The 21,556-nt window shown below is 46.7% G+C and overlaps 1 protein-coding gene across 1 annotated transcript in view; it reads right to left on the reverse strand.

Moving 5' to 3' along the window:
• Nucleotides 1-21,556, reverse strand: part of MYBBP1A (MYB binding protein 1a) — a 68,121-nt gene that overhangs the window by 13,345 nt on the left and 33,220 nt on the right. Inside the window, exon 24 of the mRNA XM_069873919.1 lies at nt 6,448-6,561. Coding sequence (XP_069730020.1) covers nt 6,448-6,561 — 114 coding nt within the window. The remainder of the gene's footprint in view (nt 1-6,447; nt 6,562-21,556) is intronic.

Consider the following 21,556-nt stretch of genomic DNA (forward strand, 5'->3'; position numbering starts at 1 on the left):
CTGCCCTGGTGTAACTTGAAGCCATTTCCTCTCATCCTACCACCTGCCACTTGGGAGAAAAGACCAACACCCACCTCACCACATCCTCCTTTCCAGAAGCTGCAGAGAGCGATGAGGTCTCCCCTCAGCCTCCTCTTCTCCAGGCTAAACAATCTCAGTTCCCTCAGCCACCTCTCATAACATTTGTTCTCCAGCCCCTTCCCCAGCTCCATTCCCTTCTCTGGACACACTGCAGCCCCTCAATGTCCTCCTTGTAGTGAAGGGGCCCAGACAAAACCCAACAATAAAAGTCTTGGAGAGCATACAGTAACTTTCAAATGATACAAAGTCTTGGAAAAGAGGTCTTGGGTTCTCTACGCTATCCCCTGCATCAGTTCCCCCTCTCTGTCTACAGTTGTGCCCTTCACACAGCTGCCTATGCAGCTTCACACAGTCCAAGCCTATGCAACTACCTAAGTGGAAGGAGGTATCGCATGAATCTAGTCAGGACTGTGTGTATATTGATCTGTGAGGCTGCAATACTGGTGACTGGGAGCGCTTTGGTCTTGGCACTGAATTTGGGTATCAGATTCTGTGAGCATTTTAACATTCCATGATGCCTCGATCTCATTTTGGTTCTGAATAGCCAACCTGAGCAACCTGCAACAAGCAAAGAAAACAGTAACAGTATAGTTGGGCCCTTCCTATTAGTGTACTCACAGATAAAAGAAACCCACAGGAAACTCCCACCTACAAGCCAGAGAAAGCTACTTGACCAGCAGCTTTTCTGAGGGCTGTTTTGTTTTCAAGTTGCTCAGCCATGAAAATCATAGAACGGTTTAGGTTGGCAGGGACCTCAAAGCTCATCCAGTTCCACCCCTGCCATGAGCAGGGACACCTCCCACTGGATCAGGGGCTCCAAGCCCCATCCAACCTGGCCTTGAACCCCTCCAGGGATGGGGCAGCCACCCCTGCTCTGGGCAACCTGGGCCAGGGACTCCCCACCCACACAGCAAAAAACTTCTCCCTAAAATCTCATCTTAATCTACCCTCTTGCAGCTCAAAACCGTTCCACCTCATCCTCTCCCAGCACTCCCTGATCCAGAGCCCCTCCCCAGCTTTCCTGGAGCCCCTTTCAGTCCTGGAAGTTGCTCTAAGGTCTCCCCACAGCCTTCTCTTCCCCAGGCTGAACAACCCCAACTCTCTCAGCCTGGCCTCATATGGGAGGTTCTCCAGCCCTCAGATCATTTTCATGGTCTCCTCTGAACTCACTCCAACAGATCCACGTCCTTCTTGGGCTGAGGGCTCCAGAACTGGACAAAGTTTTTTTCTGGAACATTCCTCAAAATCTTTTCCCATTTCCCCCAACTTTCATGTTGTAACTGGGAGTTTCAGGACAAGTCAGGAGTTACACAAAGTGCCTGAAAGTTCAGGAGAGCAAGCCAGTTCCTGTGAAAAGGATGACAAAAAAGTAACGAAATTCTGTATTCTGATCCTGGAGCTTCCTGCCACAAATCTGTCAGTGAGTTACTAAAAACTGGCAGGGCTTCAAGACCACTCTAAAGCCAAGACAGCGATTTCATAACTTAACAGAATGAAAACAGAAGTACTTCTAACAAGGAGAACCAACACCAAAATACACCCACAATGACAGCTGGGAGGGCTGAAAGACCAGGTTGAGGGGCACTTAGAACCATAGAATCACTAGGTTGGAAAAGACCTCTTGGATCATTGAGTCCAACCATTCCTATCAAACACTAAACCAGGTCCCTCAGCACCTTGTCTACCCATCTTTTAAATACCTCCTGGGATGGGGACTCAACCACCTCCCTGGGCAGCCTCTGCCAGTGCCTGATGAACGTTTCTGTGAAAAATTTCTTCCTGATATCCAGCCTGAACCGCCCCTGGTGCAGTTTGAGGTCATTCCCCCTTGTCCTGCCCCCTGTCACTTGGGAGAAGAGGGCAGCTCCCTCCTCTCTACAACCTCCTTTCAGGTAGGTGTAAAGAGCAATAAGGTCTTGATAGAGTCAAAAAGACAGCATGTGCACCCGGCAGCCCCACAGAGATCGCTCACCAGAGCTGTACTGCAGCTTCCAGCATGGAAGAGGAGGAAACCTGGACCTCTCAGGTTCTGCCATCAGCCCCATCATATGGCTCCGGGCAGTCTGAACTCAACACAACCAGCATCCCCCCTGGAGAAGATGGGGACAGAGATGGCTGTTGAACACACTGCAGCCAAGTTCAGAAGCAGTCAGATTGCCCGTGTGCCATGAGGGTCTCTGAGACGTCACAAGAAAGCAAAGTTTGATTCTTGGATCAGCTTCCAGCCAAGCGTGCCAACTGTAAAACAGGGTGAACGACTTTACTAAACTACATACATTAGCTCTTGAGTTTCTGCAAAATACTTCCTTCATTATGTCAACAACTCACTGGTTTGAATTTACTTTGTAAAGCGCTTTGAGACCTACCGATAAGGGAACAAAGCTCTCTCAAAGAGGAAGAAGTCTCTATCAGATGCTCCAGCACCTGAGGTAAGCTCTGTCATTTCCAACATGAAGCAACAATATTTCTCTGTCCTCTAAACACAACTGAGCTGTCTAGACTCCTAACATCAGAATAAACTTAAACAACCGTGGCGAGGTTCTGCTTTGTGTAAAGTAGCTATTTAGGATTTGGGAGGCCAAAACTGTGCCAGAACTTCCTCTCTGCTTCCTCATCTTTGCAGTCCCAGGGCTTGTGGACAAGGGTTTCTGCCCCGATAACCCAGCAGAACAAGCCAAGAGCACCAGCAGCCAGCAGGGCTCTCTCAAGGACAAGTCAACTCCAAGTACCCACTGGGATATCAAGACCTGCCTTGCTGACAGTAAGGAGATGACAAACACGAATCCCTCATGACTGTGATATATGTTTTATAAGCGTGCTTAAACATTTTGGGAACAAATAAGGTCAAGTTAGCTTATGTAAGCACACGAGCCATTGCCTTGCAGCAGCCAAAGCTGCTATTTCTGGAAGCTGTCTCTTCCTTTAAACTCCCTGGCCATTGATTCTCCCTCATTGCCTCTTAGTTTTGCACACATAATTCAATGATATCCAAGACTGCAGTTTTCTCACATTGCTTTTTCCCCAGTTCCAGCACGTATCACTGTTTAAAACTATCTCGGGCTCCCAGCTCCTCACCAAGTGATCTGTAGGGATACAAAGCAATCGCTGAGGCGAGACAGGACAAGAGGACAGATCCCAGGAGAGAGCATCCTATCCTCCCTTACAGCCTTACACCTGCAACAGCAACTCTGCACTGCAAGAGCTACCAGCCCTGCAGCTGCAGATCTCGGCAAGGACACAGAGTACAGCAAAGCCTTCAGCTGCCAGCTCCCTTGTGCACAGCACTGCTGCTTGAATTACAAGTGCAGTCAAAGAGCTGGCCCTCCCAGGAAATTCCAGGCTTCTCCTAGGGCCAAAGAAAGGTATAAAATCCTGCATTATCACTTTTTCCCTCGTAAAACAGCTCTTTATGAGTGATGGTGGCAGGAATGGCCAATGACAACAAATGCAGACCTTTTAACTAGAGGTAAGGCAATAAAAATTCATCATTTTCCACAGCATCATGAATTACAGCTCTCAGTCCAGGTTCTCATGGGTGAGCACTCAAGTGCCAACATCTACCTACTTACATATTCACCTCCGGAATCACAGAACCACAGAATATCCTGAGCTGGAAGGGACCAACAAGGACTATCAAGTCCAACTCCTGTCCCTGCACAGGACAACCCCAACATTCACACCTTGGGGTTGAGGGCGTTTGCTAAACACTTCTGGAATATTGCCAGTCTTGGTGCTGTGACTGCTTTCCTGGGAGCTGTTCCAGGGCTCCACCACCCTCTGGGGGAAGAACCTTCTCCTCATGTCCAGCTTAACCCTCCCCTGGCACAGCTTCTCGCACTCATTTCCATCCAATGTGGCCAATTTCCACAGCGTGTGCGAGGAGCCAGTAGAATGAGGACAACAAAATCCAGGACAAGAGAGGAAGGGGAAAAACCCCAAAAGGGGAAGGGAATGGCACAGCCAAACAAGTCCTGGATGGAAAGGGGTGAGCCAGAGCTGCAGGAGAAAGTTGCAGTTCTATAAACATCCTCGCTACCATCTATTGAAGCAGAAGCACACGTGGCCATCGGGAGAGGAAGGGCTATCGTTCAGCCCAAGCGTTTGCCTAACGCAGTCCAAGCAACCTCACCTCATGATTTCAACATCAAGTCCATAACTTCCACCCCACCTGCAGCTCTTCTTTCAGTCAAGGACGCAATCTCCATATGGCAATTCAGAGCTAATAAACCCTTCAGCAAGTTATTTTAATGGAGGATTACTCTTGACAAATACATACTTTCTACGGATTCTAAATTTGCTCAGTTTTCAGCCTCTGACTTCTGCTGCAGGGGATTTTTTACTATCTCCAAAACAGATCAGTCATGATATAAGTATCATTCTACAACATCATAAAGCCACTGCATGCTTTTACAGCTGTTCCATTGGATAACTGAGCATTTCTGCACCACCAAAAAGACAGAATACCTTTGGCAGCTTTAGAAAGTTTTGTAGCACAAGTGTCAGCCTTTGGCTATGAATCAAAACCATTAGATGGACTATAAAGTCCTCGATTCCTCTAATTACATCAACATTTAAAGATGTGCAGCTGCCCCAGCTGCAGGAGCTGTACCCCACTATGTTAGTACCGGGGGGAGCAGGAGGAAGGGAGACAAAACTTGGAGAAGAGCAGGCTGAGGGGAGACCTCGTCACCATCCACAACTACCTGAAAGGAGGTTGTAGCGAGGTGGGTGTTGGTCTCTTCTCCCAAGCGACAGGCAATAGGACAAGAGGAAATAGCTTCAAGTTGCACCAGGGCAGGTTCAGATTAGGTATCAGGACAAATTCCTTCACTGAAAGGGTTCTCAGGCATTGGCAGCGGCTGCCCAGGGCAGTGGTGGAGTCACCATCCCTGGAGGGATTCAGAAGATGGGTAGATGAGGTGCTCAGGGATCTGGTTCAGTAGTGGGCAGGTTTGGTTGGACTCGATGATCTCAAAGTTCATTTCCAACCAAGCGATTCTATGATTCTATATCCCCCAACCAAGCACCCTGTAAAACGTTACGGCAGGGAACTTTCAGCCCAAAAAGACAGCTAGCACCAATATTCAGTTGCCAGTGAGCAGCACGGGAGGCCTCCTGCCCACAGGGTACACCTCACACAGCCCAAACAAACTGACAGTACTTCCCAGGAATTTCTCTTCAACCACAGAAATGGGAGGCACTGATGAAGCTCAAGAGGCAAAGCTCATTAAAATACTGGATGGGTTGCAATATGCTAAACTTTTCCTGACAAGAACAACAAAAAGACATTGTAAATGGTTGTGGTTTCCCAGTGAATCACCGAGTCTTGCAGGTATTCAGTTGCTCGGGAGAAACTTGGAGATGACCAGGTTGGGAGGAGCAGTGTGTTTTATGCAGCTGGAAAATAAAATCATACTGAACTCCACCCAATGAATTCCTGATGCAATCATCAAGTAAAAGCTATTTCATGAAACCTAGGATTACCTGCTTCCTCAAGAATTACAAACAGCATCTCTGAATTCCTTGATTTAAACTTGCTTGGATTGTGTCCCTCCTTGACAAAAGAGAACAGAGCTCACCGTTCTGTTCCAATATGGTCAATTATAGGATGGTCTCCATTACCACACAACCAGCACTTAAAATAAAAAATAATGAATGAAAGCCACACTAGGAAAGAGGTTACTACTACAGTTACGTAGGAACACCACAACTGGAATCTCCCATGTCATCAAGTTTAGTCACCACATCTTAAGATCAATTTGGCTGTTTGGTTTCCTCCACGTCAATCCACAAGAATAAATTGAACAGCATTTGCTTCTTCAGCCTCCCGTCCCACAGATCACCTCCCACGAAATAGCTGCACTCAAAATTGTTTTCAGGTACAACCACACTTACCATTGAGAATCAAAGCCCTGCCGTTTCTCGATCACTTTTTTTTTTTGGTACAAACTATTTTCCAATGTATTTTAAGGTTTCCCTGACAGACATTATTAGCGAGGGAGGCTGGTCCAGAAGGCCTGCAGTGCACCAGGAGTATGAAGTCTAGAGGACTCGAAGTTCATTCTAATATGGAACTTCCATAATATTTTCTGAAATTAAGTCAATGTTCACAATACCTTTCAATTCAAAACTTACGGTTTCAAATCACCTTCAAGCAATCGGAACGAGTACATGCCCTAAAACCTGGACTCTGCCTCTTGGATCCACACACAGCCCTCGCTGAGCTGTACCAGGCTCTGAAAATACATCTGGACAGCAGTGTTGCAAGAACACTGTAGTCCTGGTGGATGCTCTGAGTCCAAGCACCACACTAGTAAAAGCAACACAAGGCACAATCCACACATTTAACATGTTGAAACTTGTTACCTGTGTCAGCTGGACGATGCTTTCTCTGATCAAGTCCTCCCACTCCTCCTCTGTCATGATGAGCTTCAATTCACGAAGTAGCAGAACCTTCTGGAGAAGGGAGCAGGCCTGGGCCTGAAAGAGAACGGGGAGAAGAGAGGTGAAACTCCACCTGTTCTAGGGAAGGTGGTAGCAATGCAGACATCCCGCTGAAGCCAACATAGAATCATACAATGTCCTGAGTTGGAAAGGACTCACAAAGATCATTGAGTCCAACTCCTGTCTCCTGCACAGGACAACCCCAAAACAGCTAAGCTCAGTGCCCAGGGAATGTTACAGATGCTGCATAACCTCACCAATATCTATGTCGCTCTCATGGAAAATGCTCTCCAGACCCTAATAGGGTCGCTCCTCAGGAGACAGAGTGGTGGGCTTTGGTTGAATGCACAAACATAAAACAAAGTCAAAGGGGAAGGGATGGATGGTACCACTTCTAGATTTAGGCATTAATAGCCTACGTGTGCTTCAGAGTCTGCTCCGAGTGCATCGCTTTCAGTCTCCAAAAGTCTTCAGGCAGCCCTTTGCGTGACTCTACACTTTATCGTGCCCTGACAGATGTGGTAGGCGCAAATAAACAAGAGTAAAAGCTGGCAGGTTAGCAACTGCTTCATTACAAAGGAACCCTAGATGGAAACTACTTCTCAGAGCAGCACTCAGCCTTGCCCCAGAGTCAAACTTGCTCACAAAGCCTCTGTGTGAACACAGCAATGAAAAGAATAGTCACTAGAAATCCAACAGCAACCTGCAATCTTCTTACAAGTCCTTTTCTGTTCCAGAATTCAGATTTTAAGGCTTTCTTCGGTACAAGAAAAATGCAACAGGCAAAAGCAAATGACAGAAATGCACAGAACATACTAACAAGGGTTACTGCAAATAGTTCAGAGGATTTAAAGAGAACATTTGTGTCACAGCATGGAGTTAGTGAGCAAATTCTACCCACGTATAAAGAAAACAGTTGCCTCTGGCTGCCATCACACAGACCAAAACTGAATGCAGGTGTAAATACCAAAAATCATTGGGAATTACAGCAAGAATTAATCTTGTAGAAGGAAAGGAAGGGCTGCAAGTTATTAACCACACATTACAACTGAATCCACCCTACAGAAACAACCCTGTAGAGTCTGTAAACTCTTTATCAAGGACACCACTGAGATCGAAAGTCTAAAAGGTGTCAAGAAAAACACAGCCTGGTGATAACCAACCTGGTCTCCAGGTACCACTTGGATCCAAAGGAAAACAACCTGGAAAGCACGTAGCCGGAGGCTAAATGGTACCCACACTCGCACTGGAGCATTTTTAGGGCCCTATTTACTGAAGAACTCAAAGTGAGGGAAGAGGAGTTGTCCCTGGATGTCCTGAGAGCAGTAAGACCATCTGCAATTGCAGGCAGTCAAACAGGAAAGACTTCAAGAGCTCAATGAGGTCTGTGTTTCCTAACCAACACACCCAGATGTCTGGGGAGGACAGGATGCTGAACACAGAGCCCCCACTGGATAATTCATAGAATCATAGAATCACCAGGTTGGAAGAGACCCACCGGATCGTCGAGTCCAACCATTCCCATCAATCACTAAACCATGTCCCTCAGCACCTCGTCCACCTGTCCCTTAAACACCTCCAGGGAAGGTGACTCAAATACCTCCCTGGGCAGCCTCTGCCAGTGCTCAATGACCCTTTCTGTGAAAAATCTTTTCCTGATGTCAAGCCTAAACCTCCCCTGGTGGAGCTTGAGGCCATTTCCTCTTGTCCTGTCCCCTGTCACTTGGGAGAAGAGCCCAGCTCCCTCCTCTCCACAACCTCCTTTCAGGTAGTTGAAGAGAGCAATGAGGTCTCCCCTCAGCCTCCTCTTCTCCAGGATAAACAACCCCAGCTCCCTCAGCCGCTCCTCATTCAAGCACTTGCATTTGTGTTACAACACAGTAATGTCACACATCTATGCAAGCTCACCTCCCGTTAGCACCAGTATGGCCAACAAAGGGAATTATCCCAATACAGTAAGCTTTCACTCGCAAACAGAAATTCTGTTCTCTACTCAAGGGAGAAACTGTGGCAGGGAACCAACGAGGCTACGTCAAAAGATTTATATTGATTTAATGAGAGTGTGCCCTAATGCCACGTTCGAGACAGGCAAGCTTACATATTCCTTGTAATTATGGGGAGGCTGTGTCCTACAGAACTAATTATGGCATGTCTGCATGCGTGTACCAAATGCAGTGGAAAGTCACTTCAGTGCAATTACGAAGAGATCGTGACCCTCAGAGTCGATGAAAGGCCATAATTCATTCTGAAAGACTCAGGCAGGGTCATAAACGTCAGGGCACCAACCATCCTTTGAGAATTACAAAGCGTTCACACTGCAGGTGGGTGCAAAGCGAAGAGAAGGCTCCTGTTAAGCTATCCTGATAGCACCTCAGGACTTCAGATTTACTTGAGGTGAACAGAGGATCAGAGGCAACAGCGCTAAGAGGCTGCTCAGGGACGGCACCAGTCAGCAGTGGGTGGGAGTGCTGCAAGTCAGTGAGGAAAAGAACTGGAAAGACATGAAAGCCATGCAAAGGAACAAGGACCTCTGGAGACCTGAGACCCAAGAGCTGGACTGACAGAACAGACCCAGAATGAGACCTAGTCCTCAGGTAGCACTGATTTTAAAAACAACCTGGCAAGGGAGGTGACTCTCCCCCTCTCTTCCACACTCATGAGACCCCATCCAGAATACTGTGTCCAATTCTGAAATCCCCAACATAAGAAGGATATAGAACTGTTGGAACGGGTCCAGAGGAGGCCACGAAGATGATCTGAGGGCTGGAGCGCCACCCGTACAGGGACAGGCTGAGAGAGTTGGGGTTGCTCAGCCTGGAAAAGAGAAGGCTGTGGAGAGACCTTAGAGCAGCCTTGGAGTTCAGGGACAGGACAAGGCAGGGGGGGCTTTAAATTGGAAGAGGGAAGATTCAGATTAGACATTAAAAGAAATGTTTTGCTGTGAGGGTGGGGAGGCCCTGGCCCAGGTTGCCCAGAGCAGTGGTGGCTGCCCCATCCCTGGAGGTGTTGGAGTCCAGGTTGGATGGGGCTTGGAGCCCCTGATCCAGTGGGAGGCGTCCCTGCCTATGGCAGGAGGTGGAACTGGATGGGCTTTAAGGTCCCTTCCAACCCAAGCCATTCTCTGATTCTATGACAGAACATCAGCCATCTGAGAGTCCTGGCTGGAGCTATCACTCCTTAGTAATTTTGTCACGCTTAGCCTTCACGCCTCCAGCCCATGTATTAGACTCAAGCAAAGAGAAAATATGTTTAGTGTTTCATGTAATTATAACATTGTTATTGCTGTGCTCAATACAATCCCATGTTTCCCAACTGTTTTTTAACCAAATGATAATCTAGTACTAAGCATGAACAACTTTTCTCATTCCAAAGAATAAAAATAAAATAAAAGATTTACTTGCTGGTTGAAATCAAATTTGGCTTAAGAAGATCTCAGTCGGAGAGCAAATGTGACATGAATAATTATGAGGTCCTCAGTGCCCAGCACCATGCTATACTGCAGTTTAAGGTTATCATATTTATCACAGAGACAGTGACTCTTCAATTCCTAAAGCTCGTTATTAACACGTGTAACTTGTTATTAGCTCTCGTGTAGCCTGTTTTTCCAGAGCAAACTTCACAGTTAAACAGCAAAAGTCAAACCACAGGGAGAGGAATTGATGTCAGCGGAGTCAGTCAGAAAATTCAAGGGTACAACCAAAACAAAAACCCAGTTCGTCAATCCCAGTCCAAGGGCAAACTCAATAAGAAAGAACAAATCCCACTCCTCCCACTGATGCCATCGCATCTCAGCAAGTTCAAACCAAAAGAAGAGGAGGCTGAGGGGAGACCTCATTGCTCTCTCCAACTCCCTGAAAGGAGGTTGTGGAGAGGAGGGAACTGGGCTCTTCTCCCAAGGGACAGGGGACAGGACAAGAGGGAATGGCCTCAAGCTCCGCCAGGGGAGGGTCAGGCTGGACATTAGGAAAGGGTCATTTCACAGAAAGGGTCATTGGGCACTGGCAGAGGCTGCCCAGGGAGGTGTTTGAGTCACCTTCCCTGGAGGTGTTTAAGGGACGGGTGGATGAGGTGCTGAGGGACATGGTTTAGTGATTGATGGGAATGGTTGGACGCGATGATCCGATGGGTCTTTTCTAACCTGGTGATTCTATGATTCTATGAAAAGAGGAGAGGCACCAAGTTTCTTCTTTAGAAAGAGGTGTAACCCTCACACATTGCTCAAAGCACCTCTCAGCACGTGAAAAAGGAACCTGAATGTCAAGAGACAACAAACCAGCAAGCAGGACCACAAGCTCCACACCACTTTGGAAAGTAGCAGTCCTCATCAATGGCTTTTCAGCCACACGTTGATCTGTCAGGGCTGAAGAACACCAAACCAGTGACTGAAAAGGAATGAATCAGCTCCCCATAGAACAGTCTCTGGCAGAATTTGCCAAAAGGGTTTTAAATACTCAAAGAGGAATCGCTCTCACAACCTCCAGGAGCTTCACCAGGTAATGTCTGCTTTGTCACGTAAAGAGGAGCAAAGAGTACGAGCACTTTGCAGAAGGAAGGAAAGACCCAAAGTGAGTCAGATCTCTAGGAATCATTTCCTTGAGGTCAAAAAGAAACAGTACTTTCTTTGCAGTTCATTTCCCTTGATTTATCTTCTCAAATAAATGGACACAATGCAGTGCGAACATCCATGTGTTTAGAAATGAATGTTCATCCCCTCCTCACACTGGCTTCAGAGGGTGATTCCAGGAAGCACAAGCCATCTTACTTGCCCATCTTGACATATCACACTACATTTTTTTATTGTCTTACAAGTATTTGGCAATTTTGAAAGCTGCCAGAACAATACCCTTCATTAGCTGGACATGAGCCGGCAATGTGCGCTCACGGCCCCAAAGGCCACCCATGTCCTGGGCTGCATCAACAGCAGTGTGGCCAGCAGGATGAAGGACGGGATTCTGCCTCTCTATTCCTCTCTTGTGAGACCTCACCTGGAGTATTGTGTCCAGCTCTGGAATCCTCAACATAAGAAGGAGATGGAGTTGTTGGAACGGGTCCAGAGGAGGGTACAAGGATGATCCAAGGGCCAGAGCACCTCCCATATGAGGACAGGCTGAGAAAGTTTGGCTTGTTCAGCCTGGAGAAGGCTCCGATGAGACCTTAGAGCGACCTTCCAGTACCTGAAGGGGCTACAAGAAAGCTGAGGAGGGACTGTTCACAAAGGCTTCTGGTGACAGGACTAGAGGCAATGGCTATAAACTGGAGACAAGCAGATTTAGACTAGACATAAGGAGGAATTTCTTTACTGATAAGAGTGGAGAGGCACTGGAACAGGTTGCCCAGAGCAGTGGTGGCTGCCCCATCCCTGGAGGTGTTCAAGGACAGGTTGGATGAGGCCTTGGGAAGCCTGATCCAGTGGGAGGTGTCCCTGCTCATGGCAGGGGGTGGGACTGGATGATCTTTAAGGTCCCTTCCAACCCAAACTATTCTGTGATTCTAAGGATATCATACAGGGTTCTCTGCATCTTCTCAGTGCCAAAACAAGCCTGCTGTGCTCCTGACAGCTCTACAAGAGAGCCAAGCATTATCAACACTTCACAAATGGACAAAAATAGCAGAAGACTCAAGAGTCCCAGCTACCAGTTCAGAAGAGAAAGTTGTCCCCCCACCACATATGCATAATCTTGCAAATAAAAATGCGTGAGAACAGTCAGAAGTGGCTGACAGCCACATTAGAGCTTCTTACTAAAGGAGGAGAATGTTGCAGCCCATCCTGGGCCCTAGGAGCCATCCAACTGCCCAATAGAAACATCTTGTCCCTAATGGCAATTTTTAAAAAGAGAGACCATAAAATAGTAAAGAAATAAATAAAAGCAAAGTCCATTCAAGTAGGGATAGTAGATATATATACTCCCACATATATCTATCAAGGAGACGACTAAGTTAAGCAGAAACGCTCATCATCAGTCCACGTGGGAGCAGAGAACAAACAGTAACAAACTGCAGCGCCGACCCTGTGATTTTCTGCCAGCTTTGTTTATTTCTTTCTCATCTACAATGATTATGAGAGATGCCTTTCAGCCTAAACGGCCAAGATTATATTCTGAAATAGTAAATGTGCTCTCTGTGGTAACCAAGATGTGCTGGTAATTCCCAGATGCGCTCACCTACCCCATTTAGATGCTAAAAAGGAATGGATGCTGGCAGGTTGTTGGGTTGTACAAAGTACAACGTACCCTTCATGGGAAAAGACAAGATGTACAGCCTGAGTATTTAAAATGGCAAGGAATGGATTAAACCCTACCAATTCTGACCCTGTTTTCTCATTGAAAGTAAATCTCTAGCAGCCACGTTGGTGAGAAGAGCAGCTCTCCCAGCCTCCATGCAGATGAGACCATCCAGGTTAGCAGGACAGAGGGAACAGAGCAAGGTGTCTTTCAGTCACTGCAGTTGTGAAAGAGAGAAGCCAGAACCAAAGTAGCCTTTGTCCACAATGATGTAAAGATACTGTTTGCAATGTTGGAGAGGTGAAGGAATGACCTAAATCCGGAGTGGGTTTTCAAAGAGAAGCACACAGTTAGTAACAAGACACTCATTTCTGATGTCAAAAGAACCTATTTTCTCAATCTCAAGGGTTTTAGGGCACTAGCTGGAGGTAGTTTTGCAAGCAAGTGAAAAAAAAGATACCACACAGACACAGTCCCCTGAGGAAAGAGGCTGAAATCAGCGGCCAGCCCCTGCCACCACAGAACTGAAGATAAGCCCACATGGCAACACACAAACCACGAAGCCTGAGCTTTCCAGAGCCATATTCTCAGCCCATCTCAAGGCAGCTCACAGCCTACAGCTAATTAACCTCTCCAAATTCCCTGAGGGCATTTCCAGCTCACGGGAGAGAGGCAGTGAGTTGAACTGGTCTGCCTGGAGCATATGGCAGGAGAGATAGGCCTCCTCAGGGCTGACCCAGGATAGTATCTGAGCTACATCAGACCTCCCTGCACATCATAAAGGAAGCAGCCGGGAGTTGAAATGCTTACCAAAGACATCTATATGGATTTTCCCCACCTTGTACTTATCATTTTTGCATCGTGGACACAGTTTTATCAATGTGAAGCACATCACCAGCATTGCAAGAGCTTCTTTTTCCTTTTATATATATATATATATACACAACAAGAAAATCGCAAGTTTGTGCAACTCGTATGTCTTTAGAACTGAGAAGCATCAAGAGCTTTAGTGCTATCACCATTTCACTGCTCTTGGAGGTCCAGGAGACAAACACAGAGGTGGTATCACACCACACAGGGTACTGGTGTTTCAGAGCATTGTTGTCTCCCTTCTGGTATAGATGCTGCAGCAGCAAAGCTACAGCATAACCTGACCTGCTAGCACACCTGATTCAGTGCCAGCAGCTCTCAGGATGTAACCTTCAGCATTAAGACTATTCTACAGCCATAGGGATATGTCAAAAAAAGAATTGCACTTCCAGAAATTCTCACCTACTGAGCCCTTTGAGACCACAATCACACAAATCACCCGCTGCATTCGTGACAAACCATACCTGGAGAGCTGGGGTATGAGGACACATGTCAAGAATACAGGCAATTCTAAATAAGCTTTCTTCAACTTTTAAGAAATAGTAAAACTATGAAGAAATTCCTCAGCAACCTACAATTTGTTTCATGTTTAAAAGAAAAAATAACGCACCACCCTCAAAACCCAACCCCCCAGTAAGCTTCAACCAACAAGACCATTGGTTATCAAATAACCTCTCATTTATTACTGCAGGGCAGGGTACCCAGAGCAACACAGCTAAAGTCCCTTCCAATTAATGTCAAAACCTTTGTAAAAAGAAAACAAACAGCATGCAAAGCCATGAAGCAAGTGCCAATCCATCCTCATTTCTACTGCACCATTAAACTACTCTACTTTTACACCGATGGGTGTGGGATGGAGAGAAAAGGCTCCAACAGAGCAGCTTAGTTTCAGGGCTTGCTTTTAATTCCTTACCACATTTCTTTCGTGCATTTGAGCATTTCTGAGCCTAAAAGCTACAAGTTTGATAACGGTTTGGCAGCCAGAGGCCAAGTTAGGAACAGCCTAGCAGCTTATCCAAAAGGACAAATTATGAGAGGGGAAAAAAGAACAAGGCCCACGACAATGGTGCTCCCTGCTCCTTGCAGCAGGTTGCTCAGAAGCAGCTGCAGTCCAATACATAAGACAAATATATATCTATGCAAGCTTCCTAACCTTCCTTGCCACATTAAAATGAGAATTATAGAAGACCAGGCACTCCAACAAGCTGTGGGCAAGTCTTTGCAGCTAAGAACTCTGATGGCAATGTTTAACAGAGGGCTTGAACTTGAGACTAAATGACAAGCCTGGAGTTTCACACAGCCTGGTGACCTCAACAAGACCAAGCTGCAAGGTCTCTGAGGGAGGCAAGAAGAGTCAAAAAAAAAAAAAAAGTTAAGGACAAACAAAAATCCTTAAAGGGGACCTGCAGGAAAATTGGGAGGGGCTCTTAATCGGGGAGGGCAGGGATAGGATGAGGGAAAAGGGTTCAGCTGCAAGACGGAAGACTGAGATGAGATCTTAGGCAAAAATGTTTCGCTGTGAGGACAGGGAGGTCACGGCCCAGGCTGCCCAGAGCAGTGGTGGCTGCCCCATCCCTGGAGGTGTTCAAGGCCAGGTTAGATAGGGCTTGGAGCCCCTGATCCAGTGGGAGGTGTCCCTGCTCATGGCAGGGGTGGAACTGGGTGGGCTTTAATGTCCCTTCCCACTCAAGCCATCCTATGACTCCATGAAGAATGAGTATCCATACTGAACCAGCATCAAATGCCAATTATTTACTTAAAACACACAAGCCTTGAAGGCTTTAGATGTAAAAAGTGAAATCCAAAGGTGTTAAGGAACATTTGTGAAATCCGTTTTCCTCAATCCACAAGCTGTAATTGCAGTATTACAGACACGGCACAAACATGCACATTCCATATATTTATCCAGTTCAACAGAAGGGAGGATACTGCAAAGCCCTGGTGGTGGCTTAAGAAAACTACTTTTGAGAACAAAAGTTAATTTTAAACTTCCTCCATGCTTCTGGAACAAGGCACACACGAGCACTGAAGGCAAGATTCTCATTTAGCTGCTGTCTAAAAGGTTTCAGAGTGCCAAGTGCCAGCGCCTTCTGGGATAAACGGGAGCGTTGCAACAACACGCCGCATGCTTTGTTATGCAGAACTGCCCATGCCAGGACACCTGAGCATCTCCATAACCATATCTTGGTCAAGAAATGTGCTGTCAGTGCTCCGAGGCAGCACTGTAAATTAGACATCTACTTCTACCCCAGCTTTACCCTGCTCTTCCCTCTGTTCAGAGGATGCAGGGAGCACCTTTCCTGTTCTGGCTGCCCCACCTCGCCTAGAGATGTTCCCAGGCTCAGCCTGAATCACAGAATCATAAAATGGTTTAGGTTGGAAGGGACCTTAAAGATGATCTACTGTCAACACCCCTGTCAAGGGCAGGGACACCTCCCACTGAATCAAGAGCTCCAAGGCCCATCCAACCTGGCCTTTAACGCCTCCAGGGACGGGGCAGCCACAACTTACCTGGGCAACTGGGGCCAGGGCCTCACCGTGCACCACACTGAGCAGCAAGTACAAGAAAGCTTCTGGTGCACAGCTCCTGTCTGCAGCTCCAGTGCACACCAGGACATGAGCAGGCCTGTGGGAGAGCACTGCCGCAGCACGGCTGCCTCTCAGCAGGAACGAGATGTTAGCCACCACTACACAGCCTCCTGGTGTCTGTGAGCAGATTCACAGACAGCTCCTGCTGACCCAGGAAAGACCATGAAAATCTCTTCTGCGTGATCAACCGTCTCAGAGCCAAATTCAATATTTCCTGCTCCAATCCAGTGTGTTCAGACTAATCAATCAGCTCGTTCAAGACATTTCCTCAGCCAGTCTTGACAAGGTCCGATATTGCTGTCTGAGGTAGGAGAACGTGAGCAGGATACATGTTGGCCAGCCTACCAGATGCCAGCTTCCAAGTCAGCACATGTGCCCTCCTGGCTCCAGGAACAGAGAAGAAACAAAAATGCAATAGAACTGAACATTGTCCAGAAACCCCCACCCATGAACCACCTCCCCCTGCTCCAACACCTTCCTTCTACCAACACGTCAAGCTTGGGGTCAGGGAGAACTTTCCTCCCAACCCTCCCTCAGCCTGGTCTTGCCAAAACAACACCTAACAGGAGATTTATGAGCTCAGGAACAAAATTTTCCTTGCCAAAAAGTGCTCAAAACCAATGATGTTTTACAGCTTAAATTAAGTTCCTGTGACAAATGGATAAGAAAAATTTTGCAAGGCTGGTTAATTACAGCATGTAAAGCATTTAGGTGACACCTAAATCACATTTTACAGCTTTGGATGAGAAAAGCAATCCTATTTGTACTCACACCAAGCATCCTAAGTCATCAAGCTCTTGCCAACCTGCAATGCACCCAAGTTCCATGCAAAGTAGATTGTACCTGTTCTTCCTTTCCAGAAAAAAAACAGATTTCCACAGACAGGGCAGGATGCTTTCCATCCAGGAACCTTTAAACACCTCACAGCAGCTTGCATATTAGCACATCGCAAATAATTGTCACACACGGGACACATTTTGTTCATTTGATCATCACTAGATGATCTGTTGAAGCCTGAGTGCAAAAAACAATTAGTGAACTCTGCTGGGTTTGTGGGGGTTTTTTATGTTAACTTTTATTTCTAAACACCTGAAACAGCCAACATCCCTCTCTCTAGCCAGCTTCTGAGCAAGCTAAACAGCAGTTTGCAAACACAGGATTTGTGTGTCCTCTTAAGCAGCTAGAAGATATAACAGCAGTAATTCTCAGTGCAGGCCAACTTCCCAGTCACTCTTAGCAACGTGGAGCTCAAGGCGAAGTAGGAGATGGAAATGCAATCACCTGCCCATCACCAGGTAAGGCTGACTGCTATGTTCCTGCAGCAGCAGGAGAATTGGGTCTCTCACATCCATGGAAGAGGCTCAACACCAGTGACTTGGGGATGGTGGAAATCTCTCACTAAAATGTCTGCAAGCAGGGGAAAACCAAATGCATGAGATGTGGTACTAGAATAAGATGTTGGTACCCACTTCCGAAGCTTCTGCTTTTGGATTTGTGATGTTACTACCTTCCCTACTTGGGAAGAATAAAGCTTCCTGGAAGACAGCAATTGAGACAAAACTGACTGTGACAAGATCTCCATCTTTCTACCCCTCCTGCTAACTCCCCTCTCCTCTTTATTGTTATTATCCTTCAGGAACCTCTCCACCCATGCCTCAGATGTCCTGCATTACAGCAGCACCAATCAGAAGTGAAGAAATCCATACAATTCCATTGCTATTCCTGAGACTCTGAACAGCCACTGTCGCATGGATCAGATGGGCTGTTAACTTCATTCTGCTGCTGCCAAGGACTTGTCTACACTACTGAAAGTTTGATCACGTCAGCTATGCTGGCACATTCTCCTCCTCCACAACATGAAAACAGCTACTGCAAGGCACGGGCACTTAAACCACCACCACTCAACCTGGCTGCAAATGTGGAGTGAGCTGCACCCTAGAGAAACCACCTTCATCAAACACAGCTGCACCTACACCAGCGACATCAGCCACAGCCCTACAGGGAAAAACTGTCACTGCTTTCACTGACACAATCACACCAGAATGTTTTTTTAAGTGCACCTGAGCCAGCAGGACAAGCAGTCAAGACACAGCAGCAGGCTGCCTGCAGACCGGAGTGTATTTACAGCACTGACTTCTACACAGGTTTCTTCACGCCCTAGAACAGCGTTACTTCATTTGTTTTATCAAGGACTCTGCAAATCACATTCTCTCCACTGCTGCTGGGGAGCAGATTTTTTCCATGCTTGGTTCCTCTGCAAACAGAGACGGTTTGGTCAGAGCAAAAGCCCCATCGTGCTCTTGCTTAACCAGAGGAGCCCATTTGTGAGAGCCTGCAGGAGGCTGCACAAGGACATTTGTGGCCAGCACCACTGGGCATAAGCACAGTTGGCTTCAGCCTGAGCAGCTGGGACAGGGGGCAAATAATTTAAACTCAAAACTCCCTCCTACAGTCACCAGAATCTAGGCAGAAGCGGTGACAGGAATAAGATGTCGCTAGATGTTACAGGCAGTAGAGATGAGTCACTACATGCAGGGAGAGAATTCGACACCACCGTTTTTCAGAGGATGTCTGCATGTTAACCACTGAGCTTCGGTGGCTGCGGGCTTTCTGCTGGAGATGAAGGGTCTGTGGGGCAGCTGGGCAGTCCAAAGAGTGAACATCTGAAACAACACACTGACCTCTTGGACCGGGCCTCGCTGCTGGTGTTGGACACCAGCTTGGAATAGAATCATAGAATCACCAGGTTGGAAAAGACCCATCGGATCATCAAGTCCATTACACACAACAAAGACAGAGCCACTGAGCATCCAGGGCTAGAGAAGATGTTCTTTAACTCGTGCTCCACTTTCACCCAAGGCCAGCAGGCAGGCCCTCAGGACACAGCAATATACAGGCTTATATTTCACAGAAAGGGTCATTGGGCACTGGAACAGTGCACTGGAACTGCCCAGGGAGGTGGTTGAGTCCCCTTTCCTGGAGGTTTTTAAGGCACGGGTGGACAAGGTGCTAAGGGGCATGGTTTAGTGTTTGATAGGAATGGTTGGACTCGATGATCCGGTGGGTCTCTTCCAACCTGGTTATTCTATGATTCTATGATATTGGTCTGCTGCTTTGGTAAGCACAGAGATTCATTTCTCCCATGGGGAGCCACTTACCGTATCGGAAAGGCCAATCAGTCTTAGTGCTTCCCTCCAAAAAAAAAAAAAATAAAGTCGATATCTTATCCTAAATTCTTGAGAAATAAAAAGATGCTGCAATTAAGTGAGCCATGAGAACACAGGACAAATCAGAAGAGAACATGGATGAGTTCCAATGAGCACCGATGCTTTCTTGCTCTGTCTGTAATGGGCAGTTACAGGACTGGAATATTGGTGGGGAGCACTGGTACCATAGGGCACGCCGAGGAGAAAACAGCAGCAACTGGTTCTGTGCATACAAACCTTTCCCTTACCGTATTAAAATATATTAATAATAATGATCAGGAAATATTCCTGTTTCCCTCTCCACTCCCCAACATACTTCTCTGCCAAGTTAAGAATAAAGTCACAATTTAAGAAAAAATACAACCTAAGACAATTTGGTTTCTTGCTACAGCACTGTTTATTTTGGAGAATTTCCACGTTGCTCTCACAAGCTCCTCCCTCTAAGCACCAGAGCATGAAATGCCCTTTGGTTAAGAAATAAAAGCCAAGATTCTCACAGACCATCCCAATAGATGAGGCTCAAAGAAACATCAACAAATACCGAGAAATCTCTTGCAAAGTCATCTGGGGCGCTATCCTTTCTCTTGAACCCAGTCTTCCTCTTGGAAAAAAAACCCAACCGACCCCAAAAGCTTCCATTTTCCTTTTACACACACACACATATATATTGCATTGTTAAACACTAAGAAGCTCCGCTGACACCTCATGTTGCTTGCACACCTCAGTTAAGACCAAAACCAAAGCCATCCTCTCCGGTCCCCTCACGTGGCTGCTCCTCCCAAAGCTTTCTGAGCCTGATGCCTCCTCTGCACAACAAAGCCAATTTTCCTCAATTCAGGAGAGGCAGGAGATGGGATTTTCTTTAGGCTATTCAGCTACCGCATAATGCGGCCTTTTTAAAGAGGCTTTGCTAAAGTCAAATTTAATAATTTAAGAGATTTAAGAGCAGTACATATTAAAAAAAACCCACGTTGCCTAGGCACTGTGTGCCTTTTAGCTGCTGCCCCTGATTCACTACAACAGTTATGATGCTGCAAGGACAAAGGTTTTCAGCTTTTGAGAACATTTATCAGCAGATAATGAGAAATTAGAATTCCCATTCACTCAGACATCAATTATTGAAGTTTAGCTTTCAAGCAGGATTACAAAAAATAGTACTCACACGTCAGTAAAATTGTTAGCTCAGAACATTGGAATAAACAGCACTGCTAAGCAAAAAAAAGAAGTTGGAAATTGTACTGGCTTGAACTGTGTAGATTAATCGTTTCAGGCCCTCACCAGCAGATCTTCCCGTTTTGCAGAATCCACAGAGAGAAGCCCCATGCCATGAACCTCCTGTGAGGGTGGGGAGGCCCTGGCCCAGGCTGCCCAGAGCAGTGGTGGCTGCCCCATCCCTGGAGGGGTTCAAGGCCAGGCTGGATGGGACTTGGAGCCCCTGATCCAGTGGGAGGTGTCCCTGCCCATGGCAGGGGGTGGGACTGGATGGGCTTTGAGGCCCCTTCCAACCCAAACCAACCTGTGATTCTACAACAGACTGCATGTTGCCCTTGGGACAGGAATGTCCCTCTAGGTGGCTGCTTAGAAATCCTGCAGGGAAATCCGAACTCTGTTCATGTGCTTCAGCCTTTGCCAAATTGCCACTTAAAGACATGCCAAGGGAAAGCAGAAACAGAAGTGGCCAAACCCCATTCCTCCCCAATCCTCAAACAAGGAACCTACCACGTTCTATACAAACTCTTAAGAACATCCTTGTTAGTGAACACAGTCAAGGCGGGCATTTCATTTTATGCTGCAGAAACCCTAATCTTTCCTCACTTGCCAACAAAACACCCTTCCAAGTATTTCCAAAGCAGGATCCAAGAGTTGACTGTAAACACAGCAGGAACCATCACTCAGAACTTCAACACAACAGGTTTCTATCCTGATGTTCTCGTCTTATTTTGTAACACCAACACAACTCAAGCCCATGTGATGGAGATAATTATCAATTTCATCACAACCACAACCATTTCTTCCTCTCCTGGTTTTGTTAAGCTGTTATTAAACACATAGCGATGAGCGAGCCTCCAAGCAACCTTTTCCCATTTGCTCTACACTAACATCCACTCATCAAATTGCCAAAGGGGCTGTGTTTGTCAGGCTGAG

The sequence above is a fragment of the Phaenicophaeus curvirostris genome, chromosome 21, assembly GCF_032191515.1.
Source record: "Phaenicophaeus curvirostris isolate KB17595 chromosome 21, BPBGC_Pcur_1.0, whole genome shotgun sequence".
In the NCBI taxonomy this organism is placed as follows: domain Eukaryota; kingdom Metazoa; phylum Chordata; class Aves; order Cuculiformes; family Cuculidae; genus Phaenicophaeus; species Phaenicophaeus curvirostris.